Source organism: Scatophagus argus, chromosome 24 (genome assembly GCF_020382885.2).
Source record: "Scatophagus argus isolate fScaArg1 chromosome 24, fScaArg1.pri, whole genome shotgun sequence".
In the NCBI taxonomy this organism is placed as follows: Eukaryota; Metazoa; Chordata; class Actinopteri; family Scatophagidae; genus Scatophagus; species Scatophagus argus.
The window spans coordinates 1,068,891-1,096,703 of record NC_058516.1 but is presented as its reverse complement, the minus strand read 5'-3'; the positions used below and the strand labels follow the sequence as shown (position 1 = coordinate 1,096,703).

Sequence of the window (27,813 nt, the reverse complement as noted above, 5' to 3'; positions counted from 1 at the left end):
GGAGGTAGTTCAAAGTAAGGTAGTGCAGGGTGGAGTATAGTGCAAGTGGGTGAGGTAGACAGTGCAAATGAACAGCAGGTGGACAGTGAATGAGCAAAATCGGGGTGGTGGTCAGGATGGGATCGGTGGGGTTGCCACATACGCCCCCTGCTGGTGTATTTCCTGGTCAGGAGACATTTAAAGGCACAGTCACTCATCAGGAGTCCAGCCCTCACTCCCTTAACTCATCTGCATCACTGTGTGACACACGTCAGGCAGCTGAGTCGTGGCGTTGAGGGTTCACACCTGGTCAGCAGATTGAGGAATCTGATTGGCTGAAGCGTCACTGACACACACAGCGCCCAGCATGTTCCAGCAGTGCTTCACATCTTCCAGGGAGACGCAACAGAAGACGATGAAGATGAGGTTTTATTTCTGTCTTGTACTCTGGTTGTGGTCGTTTATCAATTTCCAATTTTTTTAAGCTTACCTGAACGCGTCCTCCTCGCTCCAGGTAGATTTTCACACCTGGCCCACACAGATTACGTTAAGGTTTCGGAGGAGAGAAAAGGGTCCAGTGGGTAAAAATGATAAAAAGCCTTCAGCATTAAGTTTAAGTCGTGCGTCACTTCACAGAGCTGCTGTTCATTTTCATTATCAGTCAGAAAGTGGACTTAGTGGACTTAGTGGACTTAGTGGACTTAGTGGACTTAGTGGCTGTCATGTCAAGATGTCACATCACCTTTCACCAAAACGAGGAAACACTGCAGAAACACCGAGTTCACCATGAAGTTCAGTCGAGAAAAGCAGCTTATTTTCAGAAAACGTTTTTATTCCTTATGAACAATTCCATGATGACTGTATCAGAGTTATGATTAGTGGATGGAAAATCACTGAATTCAGTTTTTTATCTCATCTTATGTAATCATATCTTATCTTTGTAATTTAGTTCGTTTTTTAATGTTTTTTATCTCAAGATGAATCTTCATTTTGCCCAAAACTGACACAAATTTTCATCAGTTCTCCTGACTGACTGATCCACTTTGCCCTCCCTTCCTTCCCTCCTTCCTTCCTCCCTTTCTTTCTTCCCTCCTTCCTTCCTCCCTTCCTCCCTCCCTCCCTCCCTTCCTTCCTTCCTTCCTTCCTTCCTCTCTCCCTCCCTCCCTCCTTTCCTTCCTCCTTCCCTCCCTTCCTTCCCTCCTTCCTTCCTTCCTCCCTCCCTCCCTCCCTTCCCTCCTTCCTTCCTTCCTTCCTCCCTTCCTTCCTCCCTCTCTCCCTCCCTCCCTCCTTTCCTTCCTTCCTTCCTTCCTTCCCTCCCTCACAGTTTGGGGGCCACAGTAACTCCTCCAGCCTTCCCGTGGGTGGCTTTGAGCCACGATATCAGGATGCTGTTTGTCTCTGACGGTTTCTCCATCTGAATCCAGTGTCCACACTCCTCGATGTGTCCCCTGCTCAGGTTCGGGATCTGAAATCAAAATGAACACGTCAGACTCGCGTCCAGCAATCAGTGCTGACTGACTGTGGTCTCGCTTTGCTCACCAAGTCCTTCATTCCCTTGGAGAAGGCCGGCAGCAGCACCGGGTCTTTACCCGCCGTCACCATCAGCGCAGGCATCAGCAGCTGACACACACACACACACACCAAAAACACATCAGTGGGCCACACTGTTGCTCCTCCATCACCACCAAGCAGGAGCATCACTTTTTTAAATCTGTCTGTTGAGGGCAGCTGGTTTTAATTTGATGATGATGATGATGATGAGAGACCACACAGCAACCCAAAGGTGAGTTTTCAGGATGTTTTCTCAGGGTGTTTTTCAGTCAAACGCCGTAACAAACCTTCCCCGTGGGACGAGAGCACATCCACCTCCAGTTCGCCTCCCCGTTACGATACCAGTTCAGTGGTCCCCTGTGGAGCCAAGCACAAGACGGTTACTGACCCACTGCAGCGACACGAGACTCGTATTTATTCATCCCGCTATGAGAAAACAAGTGCTCAAAGGGTTTCGGCACAAGCTGTTCAAACTAAAGCTGCAGCTATTGACTATTTTAGTTTTCTAATCTTGGTGTTGTGAGAATCAGAATCAGAATCAGCTTCAGAATCAGATTCAGAATCAGCTTTATTTGCCAAGTACGTGTGACCATACAAGGAATTTGACTCCGGATTTTTCTCTCTCCTGTGCACCATACAAAATACAAAATAACAAATAATAGTAATAAAAAATGAAGAATAAAGTATTTACAAGAAGAAGAAAAAACGAGATGTGTGACCTGAAGCCTCGTGCTGTGTACTGGCTGACGTAGTACTGCAGGTCGGCCTCCGTCAGCATGGAGCTGCGGGGCATCTGCTCCGGCTGACCCACCAACAGGCCTCCTGTAAGACAACACACGCAGCACACGTGTCAACGTCTGTGACGAGCGTCTGGACAGGTGGACAGGTGGACAGGTGTCCACAGGTGTCTGCAGGATGCTTCGGCCTCACCTCGAGCGCAGACTCCCGCAGTGCTGAGACGAGGACGCTCGGCCTGAGGGACAACACAGCAGCCGTCACTTATCATGTGACCTGCACAGACGTGGTGCTGCATGTTAGCTGTGTGTGTGTGTGTGTGTCTCCTCACTGTTTCTGCACTGCTGCAAAAGAAGATCTTGAACGTCCTCTCCAGGTCTTTCTCCAGTTCGGCCTCGGCCACACCCTGAGACACACACACATTCACAGCAGGTGCTGAAGGGGCAGTCGCTGATTGGTTGCTTTAAAACAGGCATGTCAAACTGCTCCACAGGAGGGCCGCTGTGGCTGCAGGTTTTCTTTCCAACCAAGTAGCAGCACACCAGACTTGACTCATTTAATCAACTGATCTCCGTCTTCAGACAGCTGATTGGTCACACGGTGTGCTCTTGGTTGGTTGGCACAAAAACCTGCAGCCACACCGGCCCTCTTGTGGACCAGTTTGAGATGCCTGCTTTAAAATGAACCTTGTGACCTCTGGATCAGGCGGCAGAGGCCAGCTAGGCCAGCTAGCTCCCGGCTGACTGATGGTTCAGTGTGGTGTGTGGATCATGGTTAGCATGTTAGCATGCTGCAGGCACACTCACAGGCGTTTGGAAGTAGAGCTGGTAGTCGAAGATGGGAACAGCTTTGATTTTCTCCGCAGGAGGAACGTTGGGATCGACGGGGAACAGAGGAGTGTTCAGAGACGCCACGGCCCTTCACACACACCGGAGAACACACGTTTTACTACAGCGTCCAGCACCTGGGAGCTGTCACTGAATCTGTGTGTGTGTGTGCGCGCGTGTGTGTTCACCTGACCCTCTCGGGGTAATACTGAGCCATGGTCCACACCAGCATGCCGCCCCAGTCGTGACCCACCAGGGTGACCTGTGGGATCACCTGAAAGAGGCGGATGACACGTTTATCTGATAAGCAGCTGTTTGTGTTGTTGCCGCTGAGGTGAGAGCCTGCGTGACGTGTCATCGCTCACCATTTTGTCCATAAATGTGATTAAATCCTGGGAAAACACAAGAGAGAAACCGCACGTTATATGTCACACCACTACAAGGATCAGTACATACATACTTAGTCTCTGAAACAAATCTGTACAATAATCAATCCATCCACTAATCATAACTTGAGGGACTCTAGTGTGAATAGTCTTTATCTTTTCTGTACTGTACAGCTGCAGGTACTTGCTTCCTGTGTATTTATTCTTTCTGAATGCTCATCCTTCTCTTATCCCTGCATGCTTTGCACCCTCCATGTCCTGTTTGCTGCTGTAACACTGTCATTTCCCAGTCATGGGACTAATAAAGGATTATCTTATCTTATCTTATCTTATCTTACCTTATTTAATATTGTTCTGAAATATGTTATCAGCTGAGTTTCTGCTGGTGTAATAACACGATAACAAACAGCTGTCAATCAGTCATTCAGAGTGGAGGAGCACAGTCAGCCTCAACGCCTGATGTGTGTGTAATGTGATGCGATGAGTGTGTGTTGGTGGATCTGTACCTTGCAGAGCTGCTCCTGAGAATATTCCTCGATGTCTGTCGGTGGAAAGGCCACACATGAATTAATGTGGATCTTGAGGTGCAATAATAACAATAATAATAATAACAACTGTGTTTATATTGCACCTTTAAAAGCTGAGTTTACAAAATACTTTGGCAAACAAAGCAAAACCAGGAAACCCAGGAACAACATAACAACAGAAAGACAAATGTGTAAAACTCTTGTGGCGCCTCTCAGTGTCCAGCAGAGGGCAGCACCTGCTGAGACTGCAGACACACAGGCTGTCAGAAGGCTTCTGCTTTTAACACAAACCCAACCTGTTTTGCTGACACATTTGAGTCTGGATCAGACATTTGATCAGACATTTGATCATTTGATCACACGTGTTTTGATTGGTGGCTTCTCTTTTGGGTTTGTTTACGTCTCTGATCCCAGTGCTGTTGGTGAAGGGGATACAAGCCTGACCTTTTCTGGCCTGCTTGAAATTTTTCTTATCAGCAGAGTATTTAGTGTTGAACTTTGACACACACACACACACACACACCCACCTGGGGGCGCTGTGGACTCTCCATAGCCCTTCATGTCCAGAGCCAACACTCTGAACCCTGCTGCTGCCACAGCTGGGATCTGCCAGACAGACAACACAACAACACATTCTTCTTTCCACTTTCTGCTTTCTGTCTAAAGATGAAACTCTTATTCAGTTAATCAATGAGCTGACTGTCAGGAAATCGGCCGGCAGCCATTGTTCATTTCCCTGTAAAAACGTGTGCTGGCTGTGAAGATTTGCTGCTTTTCCTCGAGTGATTTGAATCATCTGAAAGTGTCTGTGATCATGCTGAGCTTTGTACTGTTGGTCGGGCTAAACAAACACTGTGAGGAGTTCAGATATAACAGCACAACACTTTACGGCACTGAGTACTTGTACTTCAGCAGAGGATCCTGTGTGTATATGTAATACAGATGTGTACTGCACTGCGCTTCTTTGTGGTTCTGGCCTTTCACGTTACCTGATACCTCCAGGAGTACCAGCTCTCTGGGAAGCCGTGACACAGCAGGACTGGAGGACCTGAGCCCATCTCAACATAATGAGTCCTCACACCAGGCTGATGCACACACACACACACACACACACACAGAAAGAGGAAACATCATTAATGTCACGAGGAAACAACCTTTCAGCTGGACAGATGGAGAAAGACATGACGCAGATCTTTACCCTGAGGGTGACGTATCCATGAGACACTTCATCAGGCCTGCAGGATGGTGAAAGACTCTCTGCTCCAACAGCCTGACCCACGTGCACGCACACACGCACGCACGCACACACACACACACACACGTCCAACATGCAGTCTCAATCCAACGTGTGAAGAGGCTCATGTTGATGTTAATCTAATTCGAGCTGGCCCACACCTGAACTCCAGTGAAGCTGGCCAGTTTGTCCAGAGCGTCGTCCAGATTTTCCACCAACATGGCCTTCATCCCTGCTCCTTCTGCTGCCCTCACACCCTCCTCATCAGCATCCAGCCACAGAGCCTGAAATCACATGGATCACATGGACTGATTATCTTCCTGGAGTTTTCAGCTGTGCATGTGAGCGTGTCCTCTACCTGTTGTGATGTCACTCCCAGGTGCTGCAGAGCTGAGCTGAATATGGAGGGCTCGGGGACCCTGTGACCTGAGCGGCAGGACTGGAGGACCAGGTCAAAATGGCCGGCCAGCAGAGACAGAAGACGGGCTGTACCGCCGTCTCCGTCCGCAGTGTCATCCAGCCAGTGATTGGCCAGCACAGCTGTCAGTAACCCTGATGGGACGGAAGGAAAACTTGAGCCTCAGATACCCTTCATCTGGTACGCCTGCCAGCTTCGCCCACAGCTGTGGGCCTGCATGTGTTGTGTCCAGACCACTGACACATGGAAAGATGGCCACTGCACAGAAGCGAAGCTCGAAGATCCAGGATCCAAAACATCAGTCTGAGCCAATCAGGAGCAGCGCTCAGCTGTCAGTAAGCATGTTTCACTCGCTTTTTTATTGCATCAAGTAACTGATTAAACCAGAAACACTGGAACAAACGTCAGGGTGATAAGAACAAGCTGAAATGATGGAAACCATCTCTATCTGACATGTGCTTTACATCACAGCTTTCAGTTTGATGTGGTGATGGATGTACCGCTGTGACGCAGACTGGCAGCTGTCCTCAGCACCACCTGTCTCATGTCCGCCATCGCCTCTCTGAGCTCCACCAGCAGGCCTCTGACTGACCAATCAGGGGGCAGCGTCACAGCCCTCACCTGAGCCTCCTTCACACACTCTGCTTCAAAGGCTGGGATCATCTGCACACACACACACACACACACACACACGGTTCCAGAGGTGAAGGGAGACAGAAGACAGAAGTGAAGTGAAACAGTAAATCATGAGCAGGTGGGTTTGTCTTCACACACCTGAGAGAGCGTCGTCTGTCCTCTCTCCGCCCGGCTCAATGCACTGTCCTTCTGGGAGGCCACGCTGGACAGGAAACCACTGACATCGCAGAGACAAACAACCAGAGTCCACACAAAGAGCCATTACAACAGGACGAAAGCGTGGAATAATGCATTTCATTTGATCAGCACAGCAAACCAAACAGCAGAAGAGCACAGATGTTGTGACCTCCTTACTGTGGCAGCTTGTGCAGCTCCTCCATCTTGTGGAAAACAGCACGAGGCGTGGAAGGGACGACGACTCCCCAGAAGCTGAACAACACGGCTTTCTTCTCATCCATCTCCTCTGAGCCTCTGTGGGGTAGGAGCTTCAGTTTGTGTGTCTCACTCTTCCAGCAGGAACGTGTTTTCAGTGCAGCAGCACGAGCCTTTTGCTCATGCGCGAGGGCAAACTTTGCCCTTTGGACAGACTAACAGGGACGGCCCGCCCACTCACCCTGCAAGCCCACACTTGCCAGAGAAAAGGGACAAAGTCACACTTTCTCTGTGTTGATGTGGAAATATCAAAGTGTTCACCCACACTGGTTAAGAGAGTCCCCCTCACACTGGTATAATAATGCATATTTTAGGATTAGCATCCTGCAGTTGGCTACTAGCTTGTCAGTTTGTTGTTATGATGTCATAGTGCACAAACTGCCTCAGTGTTACATTTTCGGTTAATCAGAGAAAACAGAAAAAAGCAGAGAGGACATTAGCACATTATTATCATTTATCACAGTGAACAGTGCTGGCAAACGGTCACCAACAAAAGTCACCAGTGCTGACAGATTTCAGTTTGGACCAAACTATCCAGTTCTTCCTGTTTCCTTTCACCTCACACATGTGTGTGTGTTCCAATATTTACTACCTTGTAATCAGTATGTAAGAAGAATTAAAATCTGTCAATAATCTGTCCTTTAATATCAGTTTATTACTCTGCTGGATGTCAAAAAATGAATAAATAAAGAAACAGCCAAACATGTTGATTCAAGAAGATGAGCCTCAAAGCACAGTTAAGACAAACCAGGAAGCCTCCTGTGAGGCGTGCGACCTGGGACGCTTTCAGCTACGAGCTTATCCGTTTACTGTTATGCTGTCCTGACGCACAAACTGCCTGAGTTTTACATTTTCAGTTGAGCAGAAGAAGCTGAAGAATCATAGTCACAGAGAACAGTGGCTCATACCACTGTTGGCTAATGTTCAGTGAGGAAACACACAAATGTCAGCACACTGTCAGTATGTGAATAATGTCAACACTTCCTCCAGATGAGACTGGAGGAAGTGTTTTGTCTTTAAACACACTACTGGTATATGGAAAGACAAAAATCAGCCAGTTCAGACATGAGTGGGTCTAATTTTTCCTCCATAATGTCGTCTCAGAGTAATGATATAATAAAGGTGCAGTCAGGAGAAAAACATGTTCATTGTGACAGTAAATAATCTCAATAAAATCAGCTTAAAATAAACATTTAACCCAAAAGAACCCAGGAAGTCGATGGGGGTATGAAGCAGATCAAATCAAGCTGTTTTGGAAAAAGTTGTTCAAGATCTGCAGTGTTCCATACAGTTCATGTTGCACTGGGACTTTATAGTAAATCACATTTGCTGTCAACTGCAGTAATCAGTGTTTTCTTTCAATGGGAAGCTGCTGGATTTAGTTTTTACCCGTAATTCTACAAAAATTGTATGATTTTAGTTTGGGCAATCATCTTTCCAATAGACGATCTTTGACACAACGTTAACTCAGACGTATCGTGAGACTTCCAGTTAGAACAGGTGCATTGTGGGAAGAAGCCTTTCCTGTTTATTTCCTGACGTGTAACCATTTTTCTCTCCATATCAAAGCTAAAAAGCATGACGAAGTCGACACTAATTAAGTTCTTAATTTAAACGACACATTTTCCTTCCGCGGCTGTCAGCACGGACCGTAACATGGAGGCTGGTGAAGGTAAAAGACCACTTTGTCGGGCTAAGTGCCCTCCAGGCGGTGATGCTAATGCGGAAGGATGCTGTTAGCTTAGCGGCGAGCGCACGCAGAGCAGAGCGGAGCGGAGCCTGCAGGTGCTAACGTTAATGTTTAATCGCTCTGAGCTGATAATGTAAAGGTGAGACACGCAGCGAAACAAACGCCGCAGCAGTTCAGAGAAGCGACTCGCTGCTGTCGTCAGCGTTCAGGTGAAACGTGATCATAACGAGTGGGATTAACCGGTTAACTGATTTGACTGACGGAGAGTCGCGGCAGGCAGTTGTTTCAGTCGTGCAGGAACGAAAACAAATGCGTGGTGTGAACGTTTGCAGGTTGTCTTTGTTTAATGCTAACGACACGTCAGAAGGCAGATACATACGTTATTGATCCCGAGGGAAACTTCTTACTGTTCGTTTGATGTTTCATTGACGATCAGGTTTGTCAGATTAATCGATGGAAAGTTTGTCTCCTGTGAGAAAACAAATCAGCTGAGCCACACTGAGCTAAATGTTCCTGCAGCGTATGAGCTGTGTTTTGAAGCAGATGATGATGATGATGACGATGATGCCGTCCTCTGCCAGGTGTGAGCAGCGCCACGCCCACAGAGGAGATGAACGGAGCAGGAAACCTGATGGACTTCCTGGACGAGCCGTTTCCTGACGTTGGCACGTATGAGGACTTCCACACCATCGACTGGCTGAGGGAGAAGTCCAGAGACACGGACCGCCACCGCAAGGTGCGGCCGGGCTTTGGTGATGTGTCTTACTTAGCAGCTCTCTTGTCTGTACCTGCAGGACAAGGAACTGCCATGTTGTTGGAAACCTGATGAGAAATTTAAATCTGTTTTTGAGTCCAGTTCAGGCTTAAGTGAAGACACTGGAAGAACAATTAACGTCCTGTGAAATCTGTTATCTTTTTCCCCAAATTCCATGTTTTGCGTTTTAGTTTTTTGAGGTTCTGCATCATCCAACAAAAGCGTATTGTATCAGCAGGAGGATGTCTGATCAAGTGACTGAAAATAACCCAAACTAAAAACAAACAAACAAACAAACAAACAAACACTGCACAGTCGAGACGGACCAAATGTGAGTCCTGCGTGCAGCAAACGCCATAATTCCTCAGTAGATCAACAGGATCAAGAAGAGCATCAGGAAAAGAGGCGCCATGTGGTTATTCAGGGAGAAATAAGTACTGAGACACCAGAGGACGCTGAACAGATGTGTGTGTGTGTGTGTGTGTGTGTGTGTGTGTGTGTGTGTGTGTGAGTGTGTGAGAGAGAGTCTCGTCAGTGTGTGAACTCTGTGCTGTTTCACTCCCAGATAACCAGCAAGAGTAAAGAGTCCATCTGGGAGCTGATCAAGAGCCTGCTGGACGCCTGGTCAGGATGGGTGGTGATGCTGCTCATCGGACTGCTCTCAGGTCAGTTCCGGTCCCGAACCGAACCCGCTTGTTGGCGCTTCGCTGCCGTGCGGCGGAAGCGGCTCAGAGCTTTTTTCCACTTTGATGTTTCCTGCAGGTACGCTGGCTGGAGTGATCGACCTGGCGGTGGACTGGATGACAGACCTGAAGGAAGGCGTGTGTCTCTCGGCCTTCTGGTACAGCCACGAGCAGTGCTGCTGGACGTCCAACGAGACGACCTTCGACGACCGAGACAAGTGTCCGCAGTGGCAGAAGTGGGCCGAGCTGATGACCGGCCACGCTGAGGTCAGATCAGGGTCTCCCCGGAGCTTTGGCTCAGATCTGATGGCCGAGTCGGTCACGTTTAGTCCCTGAACCCCCCAGACTCCTCAGTTATGTTCGATATGATGAAGTCCACTCAAAGCGTCCGACTAACACTCCCACAGTGTGAACGTCCTGCTTCGAGTGTGTGAAAATGTTTGTCATGTGAATTTACTGCTCATGAGAATGTGAACTGAGGAGGAGGAAGAAGGATTCAGTGCAGTAATGCTCTTCCTGTCTGTGACTTCTGCTGTCAGGGAGCTGGAGTGTACGTGTTGAACTACTTCCTGTACGTCCTGTGGGCGCTGCTGTTTTCCTTCCTGGCCGTGTCGCTGGTGCGAGTGTTCGCTCCGTACGCCTGCGGTTCGGGAATCCCAGAGGTGAGACGAACGCCTTCGTCTGCGCAGCGACATGTTGGACGGCGACCTCACAGGTCATCGTTTGTGGTTTTGTGCAGATCAAGACGATCCTCAGCGGCTTCATCATCCGGGGCTACCTGGGCAAGTGGACCCTGCTGATCAAGACGGTCACCCTGGTTCTGGCGGTGTCGTCGGGCCTCAGCCTGGGGAAGGAGGGCCCTCTGGTCCACGTGGCGTGTTGCTGCGGAAACCTCTTCTGCAGCCTCTTCTCCAAGTACAGCAAGAACGAGGGCAAGCGGCGAGAGGTGAATGAGTACCACAAAGATAAATCACTAAGTGTTGGAAGTGTTTAATAAGACTGATTCATCGCAGCTGAGGGAAGGTTTGAAATGCACGACTGGTGAAAGTGGAATTCATGCAGCACTCGTTCAAACATGAAATCAAGTGAGAGATGAGTTGATGAGCTTGTTGTTGGAGACATGCAGGACTTTGGTGTCCGAGTTGGCTGATCGTGTCGCTGACCCTCCCACCTTTCAGGTGCTTTCAGCCGCAGCAGCAGCCGGCGTGTCGGTGGCCTTTGGAGCTCCCATCGGGGGAGTTCTGTTCAGCCTGGAAGAGGTTTGTCACTTCCTCAGTGTGTCGGTTCGTGGATTGAGAACAGACTTTGTTTTCCCAGACCACATGATGGTTCTGCTGACGATCAGGTGTCCCTCGTCTCTCCTGCAGGTCAGTTATTATTTCCCCCTGAAGACTCTGTGGCGTTCGTTCTTCGCCGCCCTGGTCGCTGCCTTCACGCTGCGCTCCATCAACCCGTTTGGCAACAGCCGCCTGGTCCTGTTCTACGTGGAGTACCACACGCCGTGGTACATGGCCGAGCTGGTGCCTTTCATCCTGCTGGGCGTGTTCGGCGGCCTCTGGGGGACCCTCTTTATCCGGGCCAACATCGCCTGGTGCCGGCGGAGGAAGACCACCCAGCTGGGGAAGTACCCGGTGCTGGAGGTCATCGCTGTGACGGGCATCACCGCCGTGCTGGCGTACCCCAACCCGTACACCCGCCGCAGCACCAGTGAGCTCATCTCTGAGCTCTTCAACGACTGCGGCGCGCTGGAGTCCTCGCAGCTCTGCGATTACGTCAACAACCCCAACATGAGTCGGCCGGTGGACGACATCCCGGACCGACCGGCGGGGCCCGGGGTCTACAACGCCCTGTGGCAGCTCGCCCTCGCTCTCATCTTCAAGATCGTCATCACCATCTTCACCTTCGGCATGAAGGTCAGTCACGCCGTGCCGTCACATTCCACAGGACTGACGGAGCAGCTCGGCGTTTTCTGCTTCTTCCTGCTTGGTATTTGACGTCCTCCTAAAGGTTTCGTTTGCTCTCCAGATCCCGTCAGGTCTCTTCATTCCCAGCATGGCGGTCGGTGCCATCGCAGGACGGATCGTCGGGATCGCCGTGGAGCAGATGGCGTACCACCACCACGACTGGATCATCTTCAAGAACTGGTGTCGACCCGGCGCAGACTGCGTCACGCCGGGGCTCTACGCCATGGTGGGAGCCGCCGCCTGTCTGGGTGAGTCAGAAATCCGATGATGTCGACAGCTGGTCGTCGGTGAATCTGTTCGGGTTCGTCAGCACTGATCGATATCGTGGTATTGATTTTGGCTTTGGGGAAAATCAAATCAGCAAAACGTTTAAGTTTTAAGAATTTGTGAAAAGCAGCCAGAAGCAAAGCAGCCAGTGAGGAAGTGAAGTGAAGTGTGACCCGTCCTGTTTGCGTCCCCTCAGGCGGGGTGACCAGGATGACCGTCTCCCTGGTGGTCATCATGTTCGAGCTCACCGGCGGTCTGGAGTACATCGTGCCCCTGATGGCCGCCGCTGTCACCAGCAAGTGGGTGGCAGACGCCTTCGGGAAGGAGGGCATCTACGAGTCGCACATCCAGCTCAACGGCTACCCCTACCTGGACGTCAGGGACGAGTTCACCCACCGCACGCTGGCCACGGACGTGATGCGGCCCCGCAGGAACGACCCCCCTCTGGCCGTCCTCACCCAGGACAGCACCACGGTGGAGGACGTGGAGACGCTGATCAAGGACACCGATTACAACGGCTTCCCGGTGGTCGTGTCCAGAGAGTCGGAGAGGCTGATCGGCTTCGTTCAGCGCCGAGACCTCACGCTCGCCATCAGTAAGTTGGTCAAACCCGTTCAGTGAGATACAGCTGGACGATGGCTCGTTTGTCGGTGGGCCCGGATCGGTTGTCATGATGGTGTTTGACTTCTCTTTGTCTCCAGAAAACGCCCGTCAGAAGCAGGACGGCGTGGTGAGCAGCTCGGTGGTCTACTTCACCGAAGACGCGCCGCAGCTGCCCGCCAGCAACCCGCAGCCGCTGAAGCTGCGCCGCATCCTGAACCTCAGCCCCTTCACCGTCACCGACCACACGCCCATGGAGACGGTGGTGGACATCTTCCGCAAGCTGGGCCTCCGTCAGTGTCTCGTCACCAGGAGCGGGTAAGAACGGGGGTGACGAGCGCTCGCCGTCGGGAGGGCAGATCTGGGTGCAGTTTGTGAAGCGTCACAATCAATCAAATTTGTTTGGCTCTAAAACTTAATTAATGTTTCCACCAGAAAGTGCTTGACAAGTGTGTGTGTGTGCGTGCGTGTGTGTGTGTGTGTGTGTGTGTGTGTGTGTGTGTGTGTGTGTGTGCACGCGCAGGCGTCTCCTGGGCATCATCACCAAGAAGGATGTCCTGCGACACATGGCTCAAATGATGAACCAGGACCCAGAGTCCATCATGTTCAATTAGAGCGAAGACGCCGACGGTGTAAATACGTGAACCTGACTTGACGCCGCGCTCCGAGTCCCTCCCACCTCCGCCTCCTGACAGGCGAGTCCCAACCCCGTAGTGACCGCAGCAGCTCAGCTCCACGTGTGTCCAGTGGCTTCGCCGTGAACCCTCATCGTGTCCACATTTCAGACCCTCACAACGTCATCCGTTTGTCGACTGAAGAGCAGGAAGCTGCTCAGGTGGTTAAAGCGTCTCTTTCTTTACGTGTTGCCAACGTGTTGCCAACGTCTGTGAGAGTTTAGAGCCAAACTGTTGAACAGCAGCAGCCGCACAGTTCAGATAAAACCTTTCGTCAGCAGAGTTCGTTTGAACGACTCTCGGGATCTGAGGCCGTGTGAGGCCGTCCTGTTGTCCGCCTTCAGACAGTCGGCGTCCGTTCCATTGTGATTTTTAAAAACAGCACTGACAACAGAGGGCGCCAAAACACAAAGGTCAAAGGTCAGCGGCGATGCCTGAGACCTTGTTTGATAGATTTATTTACGTGGTTGGTGTGGTCGCGTGCTTGTCGACGGTGTCGTGTGTTCGATTGCCCTCGTTGTTCCCGTGTGTCAGCGTGACGTTCAGCTCCTAACCCTAACCCTACGGCACGAATGTCTGGAGTCCAAAAATGACCCGAGTTTAAAAGATGCCAACACAGACAAGCTCTGAGAACTCACATTAACGGTACAGAAGACATTTTTGTCGTTGTGTTACGGCACACAAAGAAAAAAGTGTGTGAAAAGTCCAGAGTTTGTGGGACTCGTCGGATCCGTGCGGTTTCTGCAGGACTGCGAGCAGGCGGACTCGAAGTCCGATCGGTTTTATCTGAACTCGACTGCTGCGCTTTGTGTTTGGCCTCACAGTTTCTCTCGCGTGTTGTTGCCATGTTTGTTTGAATGCTGCCTGCGTTAACGTTTGTGTTGCTGCGGCCTGAAGGCACAAACTGTCTGAATCACCAAATGTTGTTTTTACTGTACAAGCTGAGTGAGGAGACGTTCTTGTGTTCAATCTCTGGTGTTCATTTGTGTCAGAAGGGCCTTAAAATGTGTGCGACGGCAGCAAACTGACAGCTTGAAGCTAATGAGGGATAACTTCACGATTAATGAATTCATTTGTGTTGTGTTTCCGTAACACGTTGTGATGTGCGATGCTGGACTGCAGTGAAAACACTTCCTGTGTTCATGCGGTACTTTAAGCTCCTGAACGTCTGCTGCTGCTGCTGAAGGATCAGACAGACGTGTCAGAAACGTTTCCCTGCATGTCTGAGCTGAACAGAACCCACAAACTTGATTTGAAAAAGAAGATCAAGATGCACATGAACTTTCTGGGGGAGAAAAAGTTGTTTTGTCTCCTCGGCTGCACATTTCAGTGTTTTTCTCGTTTCCTCATCGTGGGTTCTGTCAGCTCATCAAACTGGAAGCTTAATGTTTGGAAAACGAAATCGAAATCATCCTCCATATTGTGATTTTTGTTTTTTAATGTCAAGAGAATGTATTGAAAAAATAGCTGTGTTGTATATGTTGAAGATTTTTTTATTTAACTTTATTTAACACTAACGTTGAGCCCAGGTTATTTTTTATTTTAACTCTAACTATTTATCAGATGCATTTGGTGTACACACAACAGATATTTGCACTTTGTTTTCTTTTGTTCTCCTCGATTTTAAATGAAGTGACGGACAAATAAACCTCTCGGTCTGCGTTCAGATGGCGTTCGGTTTGCTTCTTTGTCATCGTGTGCACAGCTGACACTGAAAACACACACTGCTGTTGAATAGCCAGGCACATGTTTATTGACACTCACACGGCATTAACAGGAAATACAAACCAGATTCATGAAGTCAAAGTCATAATGACGACCTTCAGTTTCCAGGCGTCTCTAAAATCTAAAAAGCACATTTTTAACAGTAAAACACAGTCAGAAATGGCAAGAAAAGTAAAAGCTGGTGTTGAATGTCTTAAAAGATAAAAGATACGTCTGGTGTTATTCTTTAGGTTCTCGTTTTCTCTGGACTAAAATTAAAAAATAAAACCAGAACAACAATGCTACTTGTCCACTAGAGGGCGTCGTTTCACAAGCTCATAGCGAACTAACTAAACAACAAACTGAATGATTAATTTTCTTCAAGCTCATGTCGTCCTTCTTTATTCACATCAGTGACAGAATCTCAACACAAAAACCATGAAGTCTACTGGACTAAAACTCAGAAAGGCTGCTGCTCTGCCAGCCAACGCTGGAAGAACAACATTTTGAGGCGAGAATCCCTCCTCATCCCCATCCTCTTCACGGTTTGGTCGTCCCCTCCTCCTCCTCCTGCTCCCACTCCTCTCCCTTCCTCCTCCTCCTCCTCCTCACGGTTTGGTCGTCCCCTCCTCCTCCTGCCCCCCCCTCCTCTTCCTCCTCCCCCTCCTCCCCCTTCCTCCTCCTCCTCTTCCTCACGGTTTGGTCGTCCCCCCCTCCCTCTCCTCCTCCTCCTGCTCCTCCTCACGGTTTGGTCGTCCCCTCCTCCTCCTCCCCCTCCTCCCCCTTCCCCCTCCTCTCCCTCCTCATGGTTTGGTCGTCGGCTGCTCCTCCTCCTCCTCCTCCTCCTCCTCCCCCTCCTCGCGGTTTGGTCATCCCCTCCTCCTCCTGCTCCTCCTCCTCCTCCTCCCCCTCGCCCTCCTCACGGTTTGGTCGTCGGCTCCTCCCCCTTGCTGGCTCGCTCCATGTCGGAGTAATACTCGAGCGCCCGTCGCACCGGCTCCAGGATGTGTTGCTGCAGGACAACACGACAGCAGGACCTTCTGTTGAGGACTGTTTGGGTGCTGCCTACGTTTCCCACAATCACTTTTGACAACCAACACATAAGCTGAAGCTGATGAATCTGAAACTTTACCTCCAGACAGGGGAACAGCTTGGTGAGCTCGGTGAAGAGCGGCAGCAGGACAAATCGGATGAAGTTGGTCTGAGAGGACGGTTTGGACACTTTGTCTCGGTCCATGAAAGGAGTCACCGGAAGTCCTTTGAGTTTCTCCGTGTCGCTCTGCACAGCAAAACAAAACCTGAGGCCGACTCGACTTTGGGAAGGTTTGTGTGCGTTCACGTACGGCCGTTTGACAAACCTGGTTGAAGAACTCCTGCAGCAGACAGTCGAGCCAGGGCTCGGCCACCGCCATCGGCCTCGCCTCGTTGGAGATGTCGCTCACCTTCACCATAATCTTCATCAGCTGGAAACAACAATCACATGCACGGTGACAATCGCTTTTCTGCTGTTGCCATGGTGATTAGAAAAGCTTAGTGAAACACTTGAGCCTAAAAGTAAGCAAAAGCAGAACAGGAATCAGTTTCCACGAGGTTTCTGTGTGTTTGTCCTCACCACGTCCTTGTGGTCCTTGTTGGTGAAGTCGAAAACCGGCTGCATGACCCTGAACTTGTTGAGAATTTCGTTGTGTCTCGCCATGTCGGTGGCCAGGATGCATCTGAAAAACGTTTCTCTGGTTTAGAAACCGAAGAGACGAGCCGAGATCAGCATGGATGAAGTGAACGACGGCGTCTTACTTGATCATCCCTCCTCGGATTTGTTTGTACTGCTCGCAGCTCAGGTTCTTCAGGATGTTGCACTCTGGCTGCAAAGCAATGTTGTTCAGCATTAAACAGGATATTCGGAATATTTTGTGTATTTGTAGTCACACTTGTGTGCTTTTAGTCTCCAACACGGTCACTTTGAGTCCTCGAATGCATCGTGTTGTCGTACCTTGGACAGGATGCCGAAGGCCACCGCGCAGTGGTGGTTCTCCAGGGGGGAGATGTCGTTGTAGCGGAGAGCTAAGTCGGTCTGAGCGTTGATCTGCGGGACATTTCAACAGAACACACAGATTAACAGGAAACGGACATCTCCATTACTGCTAAAGGCCCCAACAGAAGGCCGTGGAGGCGACCTGGTAGACGTTGTTGTAGCCCGGGTGGTCGAGGTCGTGGCACAGAGCCGAGGTCAACATGATGAGCAGGTCGATTCTGGACAGTTTGCTCCTGAGGTCCGTCAGCCAGATGAGCCCGTACATCTGCAGGCAGACGGCAGGAAGGTCAGCTGATCCAGCAGCCTGGCGTCATCACACCACTTCAAACCTGACATGTTAGTGAGAGGTTTTTGTCCACTTGTAGAAACTGGGGAAATCTAAGAACTAAAAATTCTAATTCCCTAATCACATTTTTTTTTCAAATCTTTGTAATTTTTCTGAATAAAAAGAAGAATTGGTTTGCGTTCCCTGTGATGAGCTGACGGCAGCGGCTTGTCGGCTGCCACTCTGAGCTCGTTCGTACCATCTGAGTGACGCAGAAGCAGTGCCTGAAGTTGTGGAAGGGGATGCTGTTGTAGTGGCAGTAGACCTCGAACAGGAAGTTCTGCAGGGTGTCCAGCTCGATGTGCAGGGCTGTCAGGAAGTCCAGGTCAGTGAACATCACCTGCAGGAGCACCAGCATCTCCGCCTCCTCCCACTGCCTGTTGGCGCCACCACACACAGGCGTGAGAGGAGTGTGTGCGGGACGACGACACAAAGACAGAAATGCTTCACTCACCAGTTGTCAAAAATGGGAGTTTTCAGGTGCTCTCTCACCTCTTCTGTCACCTGCAGCGAACTACGGCAACACAGAGAAGACACAAATGTGCTCCACTCTTTCTGGATGGCTTGTTGTCAGTCACGTGATTTACACGTGACATCAAAAACCAAAATGTGGATAATGAACATCACATCATCTGATGACCGAATGTCGGCTGGGACGACAGCTACGAGAAACTGGGACGACGGGGTCACCTCATGTTGAGGAACTTCCTGCGGACCTGTTGGCGCTCCTCCTGCACGCTCAGCTGAGGCGTTTGGGCTTTCGGGGAGAACTTGGAGAGCTGCTGGTCACCGTCTTCCTTGAACAGGCCCATCCAGCTCAGGTGCTCCACGCTCTGACACACAAGAAGATTCAGCTTTATTGTTCTTATTCTGCTCTCATTTCAGAAGTTAATTTGAGGTTCGTCTAAGCAGCTGAACTCTGTTCTGTTCTGTACTGCAGCTCCTTTCTGCTGAGGCAAATAAACTTTTATTCAGCTCCTCCTGCAAGGCTTCAGCTTAAAAAGGGTGAACTGGAGTTGGATGGACTGCGTGTGAACCGCTTCTGGTGAGAATAAAGAGACAAACCTCCAGCTTCCTCTTGAAAGACTCCACTTGGCTCTTCAGCTCACAGATGAGGTCCGGAGTCTTTCCCACGTCTTCGATGACTTTGCTCTCCAGATGATTCAGCCTGAAGACCAAGACAGGAAACGGCGAGTCCTTCTCAACAAGACGCTGAAATAAATCGTCTTTACAGGATGTACTCACCTGTTCTCCATGTCGTCCAGCTCCGTCGGCATCCCCACACCTGCGCACAGACCAGAGAATTTGTCGAGCGAAATGACTGATCTTATGTCGGGACCCCAGCTGAACTTGTTTTGCGGGGTTTCAGAAGCACTCACTTCACATCCCACCCCCAGCGAAACCCCTTTTCACATCAGATCAATTGATTTAAGTGCTTTCCTGTATATTTTAGCTCCCTAAATGCCGTTTCAAAGCATCCAGTTTGACTTTAGCACACATTTCACTGTCCTGAAACTAAAAACTGTGAATATGTCAACACGTCAACGTTCAGCGACAGCTCTGCACTAAATGGACATGCTGGACTTTGGACTGAGACGTGCTGCCGGCGGGACGCTCACTCAGATCTGACGCCACCACCTCCAGACGGTAGTACGAGTCCTGGCTGTTGGCCTCCAGTCGGGGGGAGATGTTCACCACGCTGCCGTTTCTGCTGTACATCTTCAGGATGTGGTGAGGCCTCGCCTCCGCCGCCGCCCGGAACAGATCTGGTCACAGGAACAGGTTCAGGACAGAAAATAAGAGGCGAGGAGTGACACGGCTTCAGCATCACGGGCACGCCATTTAACATCAACAAACCAGTCTGAAGTAGTGTTCACAATGCGCTGCAGTTTATCCAGCAGGACAACCTCCAGTTTAGGACGAACCCATCAGCCAACCTGTCCTCTGGGTTGTTATTAAAGGTCAAGGGCCCCAGACGAGGAGCTGAGGGACCAGCTGTCACATGGTTTATTCATCACTGTCTCAAGAGGACAAAGTCCTTAACCTGAGGACCTGTCAAAGCCACATGGAGGTCAGGCACTTGACAGAAGCCACAGGAACAGTCATGGCCGTGAAATGTCAGAAATACACATGCTTTGCCGCTCGCTGAACTCCTCGCTGACATCTTTTTCAGTGATTAAATTGAATGTTTAAATTAAACAGTCGCGGTCGTGTACTTTTATTCATTTACATCATGATTCTGTCTCTAAAAATGAGCAGCAAACCACAAGCTCCTCTGTCTTACCTTTGACTTCTGCAGCAGAGCAGTCAGCTCCAAACTCTGCCTGCTCCAGCCTCCCGTTAACCATGAAATGGATGATTTTTGTTGTCATCCCAGAGCCAGGTGGGACATAACCTCCTCCTGAACTGAAAATGAGACCTCTTGACACTGACACCTTGAATCTGTGAGGGGCCACCTGCAGCTGACAGAGAGCCCACCCACCACCCACTCATCCGCCCATCTTTCCATGTCCTGCTCCTGCAGTGTAGCTGCTGTTCCGCAGCCCTGCCGGCAGGTGTCGTCGTTCTGCGGCTTCCTTCACTGCAGGCTCTACGGTGTCTGCTATGGGACATGCCATGAATTACTATGGCAAAAAAAAGATTCTGTCGTCTTTAATTACAATGAACGACTTTTGAACAGCCAGGAGAAGGCTTTAGACGTTGAAATGACTTGAACATTAAATTCAAATGGTTTAAACCCAACACAAGGCGAGTGAGTTACAGTTGGGCTGTAAGTTAAGGAGAAGTAACGGATTTGTGGCCACAGGCAGCATCGCCACTTCGGACCTTCTTTTTTTGGGGGGGAACGATTCAGTCCATCCGGTGAGTGGATCTCCAACCGGTCACTGAATTAATAACGGATTAATTAACCCGCTAGAAACATGCTAGTAATAACGTTAGCACTAACGGTTCTCCATAACTTATAGGAGCTAACTTAGCTCGCCCAGCTAACACCAGCTTTAACTGTATTGTGGATAAAAGCTTGCTAGTAGCGGGCTAATGTGCTAGCATGAGAAGCTAACTGCTACATAAACAGTTTTGACATCTAACGGTGACCCGCATAAGCAGAATGACCGTTAAATCACTGAGCGGGGGGCTAGCTGAGGTCAGAGGAGCATAACCAGCTCGGCTTCTGAGCCAGCGACATTCCTCTCAAGTGGAGAAGTCAATGTGACCGTTAACTCATAGTTTAAGTGTGCTAGTTTGTAAACTTCGCCAAATTGTCGCCCTGTTCTTCTTAAATTTCGTTCCAGCAGAGCCTCACAGGAGAATGAAGTGCTGCGTACCGAGCAGCCCCCCGCCGCAGGATATTATGGTGCTCATTTCGGCTCACTCGCCCCCGTTAGCTGCCTCCTAAAGACAATAAGTGGCGAAGAAACGGGGCCAGGTATCCTGCAGCAGGTCCTGGACACGGCAAGGGCTTCGGTGGACAAAACGTGAGGAGACAGGCCAGCTGCCTTGAATTTCCTGTCCCAACCAGCAGCCATGGAGGAGGAGGTGGGCATGGAGTATTTGCTCGAGCAGGTGATGCAGAAGGACCTGGGGAAGAGGCTCCAGGTGGGCCAGGAGATCATAGAGCTCATCATGGACGAGGAGAAGTCCCCTGAGCTCGAGCAGGACCAGACCATGCTGGACAGGATGGTGGACGCGGTGGCCAGCTCCTGGGTCAACTCCAGCAACTTCAAGGTGAGGACAGGTGCCTGTCAGAGCTGAACGTGCTCCGCTTCTCTCTGCGCCTTTTTGGAAATAACTGCAGAGATGCTCTCGAAGAGGTCACGCTCAGCTGCTGTTTTGCTTTGGTTTGGTGCATGATTTTGGCTGTACTGGACAGGCATGGGCATGAGAAACGAGGTCCTGCAATACGTTGGAATACATTTTAGAAGCTTTGGAGTTGAAAAATATTGCAGTAACAGCTGTTTTTTGCATTGGTGTGTAAATCCAGTCAAATTTTGATAAAGGTGGAACTTGTCTGTATTTTTTGCAAATTCTTTCACCAGTGGGATAAAATAGGATGATAAAATATAAAAACAGAAATAGTTGCGGCCCATAAAATGCTTTGAAATGAATATAAATAGTGCTATGTGGTGACAAAACTTTCTCAGCAGTTTGCAAGGTCAAGAATGACCTTTCAGTCTCCATCCTTATTTGGGTAAAGAAGCCAAGAAAGGCTGCGCTAAAATGCCGGATTTGTGCATGGAATTTGGTGTGACATGCGTTTGTCACAGACAGAAAGAGTGGAGCAGAACTGCACATTGACTTAACATGTGCAGACAGATGTATACACATGACCAATGATATGGCTGCTTCCTGTGCTGCCCTGGAAACGCAGCCTCCTCCGGTGCGGTGTGTGTGGGTCCGTAATGAGGACGAGGCTCCCAGGCGAATGAGGCAGCGCCGGTGGCCCTGAGCTTAATTTACCAGCACCATTAGCCCAGTTTCCAGGAGCGACTGTGACAGAACTTCAGTGTTTCAGCCCGAGCTCTGCTGTGTGTGTGTGTGTGTATGTGTGTGTGTGTGTATGTGTGCGTGTGTGTATGTGTGCGTGTGTGTGTGCGTGTGTTGGAAAAAGATGGAGGAGAGCCGCGTCACATGCTGTTAGTTTAATGGTGTTGCGTATTGATCAGAGAGGCCTGAGCAGATAGATTAAAAGAGCGTAATGGCAGAGGCTGGTGGTTAAAGTCGACGCTCACCCCAGAGACAGTTAGCTGAAGAGTAAACAGCCGTCAGTCGTCTTTAAGCAGGACGTGGATGTTAAACACCCTGTACACCAGGAGTAGAACTAAAAGTTGATGTCTTTAAATCTTTCATTTTGTTGGACAGGCAGTTGGAAACCCAAAGATGTTCAGTTTACAGTGACATAAAACAGCAGCAAATCCTCACATCTCAGGAACAGGAATGTTTCCAGTTAAACGGATTAATTAACCGTCTCAGCTGTAATTTTATGCACAGTAATGTGTCTATTAACTAATATTTCAAATGCTGTTTGCCTGTTAATTTTCAAGCTAAAATACAAGATGTTTTTGTCAGTGGTTAAACATATTTTTAAAAATCTTAGTCTGCTTACACTGTCATTGCACTATTCCACAGATTCACTCTTATTATATATAGTATTTTTTATTTCTTTTATCCTCATCTTGTTGTATATCCTTTATATTCTTACTGCTAGGTGTTTGTACTTGAGAGCAAAGTCTAACCGGAGTCAAATTCCTTGTTTGTGCACGCAAACTTGACCAATAAAGTTGAACCTGAACGTGAAGAGCAGCAGTGTTTGAAACAGGAAGTTGAGCTGTTACACAGAACGTCCAGCAGGTGGCGCCACACTGCAGTTGATCGTGTCGTATTTGCTCCGCGCGTTTCTTCTCACGTTTGAGGAGAGTTTCCAAAAATTGCACCAGGAGCTGAACAGAAGTCCAGGTGGTGCGTATGTGTTGATTATGGTGTCAGCAGGGAGGCTCTCACTACGCGTTCATTGAGCTTCCCAAACCACCCCAAGACAAGGAAAGTTAAACGGCGGAGGGCTGAAGTGTGTTTGTCAGCTGCTCACAGAGTCTTCACTCAGGGTGCAAGGTTTCACCTCACTGAGTTACAGCGCCGAACCAAAGGCAGGATGACTTCACAACACCTTAATTAAAAGAAATACTTTTATATAGATTATCATCTGTCTTTTTCAATGAAAATGCTTGATTCGGTTCAATTACCCATAATCCTTTGCAGCCCAGATTCAACTCCATAGCTGTGGTGCTGATCTCCTGTTGCAGTCGGTCTGAATCTTTTCTGTCTCGGGTGTTGAGACCCTCTGATGCCTTTAGCCAGCATGTTCTGTTCATGTTTGTTGTTTTCTCGCTGGTTTTTGTGTGTTCAGGTGGTTTTGTTGGGGATGGACATCCTGTCTGCGCTGGTCAGCAGACTGCAGGAGAGGTTCAGGACGCAGGTTGGAACAGGTGAGCTGCTTCACTTTACTTTCAGAGAGAAACAACAGGAACATTTGAAATGATTATAGCTTTTTGCATTTAGAATATATTAAACATGTACATAGAATTCTGCCTCTACTTTTGTTTACTTTTGTACAGTTCTCTGGTACAAATCTGAATATGAAATGTTATTTTATAGTTTCTATAGACATACTGTATATTTAGAGACCAATAATAGGTTTAAAAGCAGACTGAACGGGTGGAATTAGATTAGACTGAACAGGTGAAGACATGTAACGAGCAGAGAAAATGCTTCCTTCATTACAACATCCTTCTCTGTCGCTTTGCGTCTCTGCTGTGTGTGTCTGCTCAGTTCTGCCGAGCCTCATCGATCGGCTAGGAGACTCAAAGGACCAAGTTCGAGACCAGGACCAAGCACTTCTGCTGAAGATCATGGACCAGGCTGCGAATCCGCAGGTGCACAGCAGCACATGTGACCAGATGTTTTCTCTGACTCTCGTCTCCCCCTTTCTGTCGAACCTGACAAAATTCACACAGTGGTTTGTGTGACGTTTACACATGCTGACTAAAGGTGCGTTTATGTGCTGTTCTTTGTGTTGCCAGTATGTGTGGGAGCGAATGATGGGAGGATTCAAGCATAAGAACAACAGGACCAGAGAAGGACTCTGCCTTTGTCTCATCTCAACTCTCAATGTGTAAGAAAACACGAGAAATTGATCAGCTGACTTATTTACTTTTAAATCCAAATAATCTAATAAAATATAAGAGTGTGTTTTGTGATTTTCCAGGTTTGGATCTCAGAGTCTGACGCTCAGTAAAATCGTTCCTCACATCTGTAACCTCCTTGGAGATCCCACAAGTCAGGTGAGACCCGCTGCCTCCCACCTGGACTGTAGTTGGTTGTTGTTGATCTTTGGGCGCCCTCTGCTGGTCAAATACCAACACTACAGCTCAGCCTGCAAACCAGCATCTGTGCTCTGTCTTCTGTTCCAAATCCTCCTTTTACACTCACGTGTGCGAGTTGTCACATTATGTGAGACAGAAAGCAGCTCTCAGGTGGTCAAACCTTTCAGCCATGGGGGTCTCCTCTCTAAGCACCAGACCCCCTCGTCTCTCCTCTGTGCTTTGTGTTTGAGTTTGTCCTTTCCAGATAGGCTGCAGAGGTCTGTCATCACCGGAATCGCACTTCCTCTCGGGGACAGGAAGCCGTGCCCTTGAACTTCCTTTCCTGGAGCCAAACACACTCGAGCATGTGCACTGAAGATCTTATCTTCTTGTGCATCACAAACTTGTCAGTGTGACAGGAGAGGTTAACAAGCTGTGGACCTCCTCCCAAGTTAACCTACTTTGTCACTTTAGAGTGTATAAGGGTTCAGTGGCATTGATGCATTTGTTACACAGATTTTGGTCACTCGCAAACTGATCAAAACGGTCAAAAATCAAAACCAAAAACAAACAAAGAGGAAAATTTGAAGATTTTGTGTTCACTGCAGGTGCGCGATGGAGCCATGAACTGCCTCGTGGAGATCTACCGCCATGTTGGAGAACGAGTGCGAATGGACCTGGGAAAGAAGGGTCTGCCTCAGTCACGGTGCGTTCAAACGCTCACTGGGAACATTTTTGAGTGACTTATAAAGCGGTGCTAGCACCTGGTTTTATTGTTTATGAAGCTCTTGTGTGTTGTTGGGCTTGCTCCACTGACATTATTACTGCCTGTGAGTCTTTGCATGCAGACTCTGGCTGATGAGATGTTACCGTCCTGTTTAACTGCTCCCTGGGCCGTCTTAAACGAGCCGCCGTTCTGTGTTCCTCGAGCGCCTACCTGGTGCTGATTTTCTCTGCTGTTGTTCCCCCCTCCGTCCAGGCTGAACGTCATCTTCAGTAAATTTGACGAGGTTCAAAGATCGGGGAACATGGTCCTGTCTCCTGTGTCAGGTAAGACCACGTCCTGCTCTACCTGTTTTTACACTCCACACGTTCAAGCAGTACCGCTTTAAGCCCTTTATGAATGTGGCTGTCATGGTGGCGTCGTTTTGTTTTTGTATGATGTTGTGTTGTGGCCTGCGGACACCAACACGTGATAACAATGTCCAAAACCTTCAGCACGACACATGAACTGAGTGAATCTCTCGGGCCATCAGTCATGTTTCAGCTGGGAGGCCCTTGTCTTGGTTTCCACAGACCTCAGTGGGGTGTGTTCAGTGTCTTTCAGTCAGGGCGCAACCTGAGCCACTTTCTTTGTGCTCCGGGAGGCCAGGAGCTCTCACCTGCTTCACCTGCAGAGGTGGGACGGAAAGCTTTAAATGGAGTGAAAAGCAGAGAAAATCACATCCACACAATGTCCCTTCTGGTCCTCAGGCTGTGGCGTCTCATGGGCCCCTCAGCGTAAAATAGAAAGACAAAACCACCTTCCTTTGGGGAAACAACATGGGTTTGTCACTGAGTTAATCTGACACAAAGGCAGCAGCTTTGCTATGGCTCAGCATTAGTGTTTTTATAAAAGTTGTCAGAAAATGTATACTTAATATTATTATTATTAGAAATGGTAGAATATGTCATTTTTCAGGGTCAAGTGTCAGCAGTTTTGTCAGATGGAAACGCAGGTTCAAGGCTTTTAATGTGAAGCAGCTGCAGGAAGTGTTCATTTTGAATGAATGGTCAGGACAGAGTCTTTCAGCACACCAGCAGTCCCTTCAAAGGGAAACGGGCGACCGACAGCTGAAAACAGGCATATGAGAGGGAGGGGAGGACTGAGGACAAAGCTGGGAATCATTCAGAGCTTAAGAGAGTGAAACTACGTTTAGAATGAGGAGACAGACTGAAAAACATGGACAACTGAATCGTAAACGTGAGAATGGAGAAGAAAGATGGAGAAAGTGAAAGAAAGAATCACAGAAAAGGAAAGCTAAGAAGAAGGGAAAAAGCAGACCCCGGCAGCCCAGGGCTCTTATTTTGTAGGAGTGGTGTCAGCTGTCGTCCCTGTAGTCACAAGACCGGGTTGGAGGGGAAGGGAGGAGGCAGGCAGCAGCTCTGAGTCAGGACGCTGCTGTTTGTCCACACAGGACGGCATCGCTGCCAGGGCACCGCAGGTAAATCTGTCTCTAACAGGAAGCTGAAGACTCCTCTGAAAATCTGTCTGTCTGCCCGGTTGTCTGTCTGTCAGGGTCTTTGTGCTCATAAGCCTTGATAATTGCACTGGGATCATAATTGGGAACCGAATGCCACAAGTAACTGAAGCTCAGTGATGCGAGTAATCCTCTGCTCTGCTTTGTCTTCGGGATCTGACGAGCACGTCTCATATTAGCCTGCCCGAACCCTGAGTGAGGCGCCGATGCTTTGAGGAAACTTCATCGTTTCCACGTATGGTATTCTGTCATGTTTACTGTCCTGATTGAAGCCACAGATTGTTTGCTTAGTGTTTAGTCAGCATTTGGGAAGCCAACAGCATTCAACCAGTTCTTGAAAAAATGACTTGCATCTCCTCGCAGAACGGCTGTGGGTGATTTCTGTCGTGATAATCTCAGTTCTGTAGTGAGTGGATGTTGAGTTGAGACTGTTGTGTTGGTGTTTGTGAATGCAGCTCTGCATGCGTCACACAGCCTCCTGCAGGGAGACGCTGACAGACGAGTCCAGGTACTCGCTGCCAGCAGGACTTGGGTTGCACAGTTGGAAACCTCCTGAATAATGAAGGCTGTGCAGGACAGAAAGACAGGGCTCCAGAGAGTGTCCTGCAGCAGGACGGACTGACTGCTTCCACAGCTTTTACTGCCTCACACTGTCTGCTGTGTTTAACGCTCAATTCAACGAATGTTTGTCGGACTGCGCTTCGTTCGAGTCGTAACCTGGGATGAAACAGCCCAGCAGTGAGTGTGTGACACGCCTGACACAGTTCAGAAATGTGTCCCGTCAGGTCGGTCCTCCTCTGCACGGACACTGAAGGAAAGCAAACAGGAAAAGGTTTATTCCAAACAGGAACAGACAGCGACTGACCCGACAAAACAAAAACAAAAACACAACAACAATGTCAAGTGCAGGCCCCAACAGGGAGTCTGAAAGAAGGAAGCTGAAGGTTGTTGGTCACTTCTGTCTTTAGGGCACCTAAAAACATGTTGTGTAGTGTCCTCTCGGGTCAGAAACCTGATCACATTTCATTGTTTTGCTCTTTCATAGTTCAAATCCAGTTGGACTGGATGAAGTGCTGTGTGTGTTTTTAAAACTCATTGTCAAGTCATGAGCCAACTTCCTGTACTTTATGTTTATGCAAAGACAGTAAACTCTGTGTACTTGACCGACGGCTCCTCCGCTGTAACTCTGGCCTCTTGCTTGGTTTGAATGCATTTTAATGTGGTGAACGAAGCCTGATCGCTGTGTGGGAACGTCACTCCCACTGTTGTTTCAGCCGCTGTGCAGCAGAACGGCAGCC

The 27,813-nt window shown here is 49.1% G+C and overlaps 4 protein-coding genes and 1 non-coding gene across 15 annotated transcripts in view; 2 read left to right on the top strand and 3 right to left on the bottom strand.

Moving 5' to 3' along the window:
- Nucleotides 1-1,262: 1,262 nt before the first annotated feature.
- ephx2 (epoxide hydrolase 2, cytoplasmic) lies at nt 1,263-6,886 on the bottom strand. The gene is made up of 18 exons (XM_046382417.1): nt 6,648-6,886; nt 6,432-6,510; nt 6,158-6,320; nt 5,598-5,791; nt 5,401-5,523; nt 5,204-5,275; nt 4,995-5,090; nt 4,533-4,611; nt 3,985-4,019; nt 3,458-3,484; nt 3,281-3,366; nt 3,072-3,183; nt 2,597-2,671; nt 2,461-2,503; nt 2,250-2,352; nt 1,818-1,887; nt 1,519-1,599; nt 1,263-1,444 (listed from the first exon to the last, which is right to left on the bottom strand). The coding sequence occupies exons 1-18, from the start codon at nt 6,749-6,751 to the stop codon at nt 1,298-1,300; spliced, it is 1,689 nt and encodes a 562-aa protein (XP_046238373.1). The 5' UTR covers nt 6,752-6,886; the 3' UTR covers nt 1,263-1,297.
- A 1,339-nt stretch (nt 6,887-8,225) lies between these two features.
- Nucleotides 8,226-15,023, top strand: clcn4 (chloride channel, voltage-sensitive 4). The gene is made up of 12 exons (XM_046382416.1): nt 8,226-8,397; nt 8,997-9,151; nt 9,735-9,834; nt 9,932-10,119; nt 10,392-10,514; nt 10,592-10,798; nt 11,031-11,111; nt 11,220-11,765; nt 11,878-12,064; nt 12,280-12,678; nt 12,785-13,001; nt 13,207-15,023. Exons 1-12 carry the CDS (start codon nt 8,382-8,384, stop codon nt 13,295-13,297), a joined length of 2,310 nt encoding a protein of 769 aa, XP_046238372.1. The 5' UTR covers nt 8,226-8,381; the 3' UTR covers nt 13,298-15,023.
- Nucleotides 15,024-15,937: 914 nt separating this feature from the next.
- Nucleotides 15,938-19,836, bottom strand: LOC124055229 (high affinity cGMP-specific 3',5'-cyclic phosphodiesterase 9A-like). The gene is made up of 14 exons (XM_046381851.1): nt 19,703-19,836; nt 19,038-19,184; nt 18,664-18,703; nt 18,484-18,586; nt 18,109-18,251; nt 17,873-17,932; nt 17,618-17,795; nt 17,236-17,358; nt 17,052-17,144; nt 16,856-16,923; nt 16,674-16,776; nt 16,420-16,524; nt 16,194-16,340; nt 15,938-16,073 (listed from the first exon to the last, which is right to left on the bottom strand). Exons 1-14 carry the CDS (start codon nt 19,788-19,790, stop codon nt 15,981-15,983), a joined length of 1,491 nt encoding a protein of 496 aa, XP_046237807.1. The 5' UTR covers nt 19,791-19,836; the 3' UTR covers nt 15,938-15,980.
- Nucleotides 19,837-20,016: 180 nt separating this feature from the next.
- The window catches only part of LOC124055196 (CLIP-associating protein 1-B-like), a 29,089-nt gene continuing 21,292 nt past the window's right edge, over nt 20,017-27,813 (top strand). For 4 of the 11 annotated variants that reach the window (XM_046381756.1, XM_046381754.1, XM_046381755.1 and 1 more), the window contains exons 1-8: nt 20,018-20,280; nt 20,715-21,144; nt 23,321-23,399; nt 23,743-23,846; nt 23,994-24,085; nt 24,179-24,254; nt 24,884-24,981; nt 25,255-25,325. In XM_046381756.1, the coding sequence (XP_046237712.1) occupies nt 20,944-21,144; nt 23,321-23,399; nt 23,743-23,846; nt 23,994-24,085; nt 24,179-24,254; nt 24,884-24,981; nt 25,255-25,325 (721 nt within the window). In that variant the 5' untranslated portion in view covers nt 20,018-20,280; nt 20,715-20,943. Of the gene's footprint in view, nt 20,281-20,369; nt 21,145-23,320; nt 23,400-23,742; nt 23,847-23,993; nt 24,086-24,178; nt 24,255-24,883; nt 24,982-25,254; nt 25,326-25,671; nt 26,480-27,813 lie in introns of those variants that run through there. The other 7 variants (XM_046381752.1, XM_046381749.1, XM_046381759.1 and 4 more) reach the window with 5 other exon arrangements.
- Nucleotides 22,834-22,962, bottom strand: LOC124055823. The gene has a single exon (XR_006842813.1). It is a non-coding gene; the product is annotated as a U4atac minor spliceosomal RNA (small nuclear RNA).

What these genes read in the sequence shown, in the direction of transcription:
- ephx2 (XM_046382417.1), bottom strand. Translation starts at nt 6,751, where the DNA reads ATGGATGAGAAGAAAGCCGTGTTGTTCAGCTTCTGGGGAGTCGTCGTC. An exon ending in ATGGATACGTCACCCTCAGG is followed by an intron (nt 5,091 to 5,203) that starts GTAAAGATCTGC and finishes TGTGTGCATCAG; the next exon opens with CCTGGTGTGAGGACTCATTA. An exon ending in AGCTCTACTTCCAAACGCCT is followed by an intron (nt 2,672 to 3,071) that starts GTGAGTGTGCCT and finishes TGTGTGTCTCAG; the next exon opens with GGTGTGGCCGAGGCCGAACT.
- clcn4 (XM_046382416.1), top strand. An exon ending in TCTTCACCTTCGGCATGAAG is followed by an intron (nt 11,766 to 11,877) that starts GTCAGTCACGCC and finishes TTTGCTCTCCAG; the next exon opens with ATCCCGTCAGGTCTCTTCAT. An exon ending in TGTCTCGTCACCAGGAGCGG is followed by an intron (nt 13,002 to 13,206) that starts GTAAGAACGGGG and finishes GTGCACGCGCAG; the next exon opens with GCGTCTCCTGGGCATCATCA.
- LOC124055229 (XM_046381851.1), bottom strand. Translation starts at nt 19,790, where the DNA reads ATGACAACAAAAATCATCCATTTCATGGTTAACGGGAGGCTGGAGCAG. An exon ending in GGTGGTGGCGTCAGATCTGA is followed by an intron (nt 18,704 to 19,037) that starts GTGAGCGTCCCG and finishes GTCTGTGCGCAG; the next exon opens with GTGTGGGGATGCCGACGGAG. An exon ending in AGGAAGTTCCTCAACATGAG is followed by an intron (nt 17,933 to 18,108) that starts GTGACCCCGTCG and finishes GTGTTGCCGTAG; the next exon opens with TTCGCTGCAGGTGACAGAAG.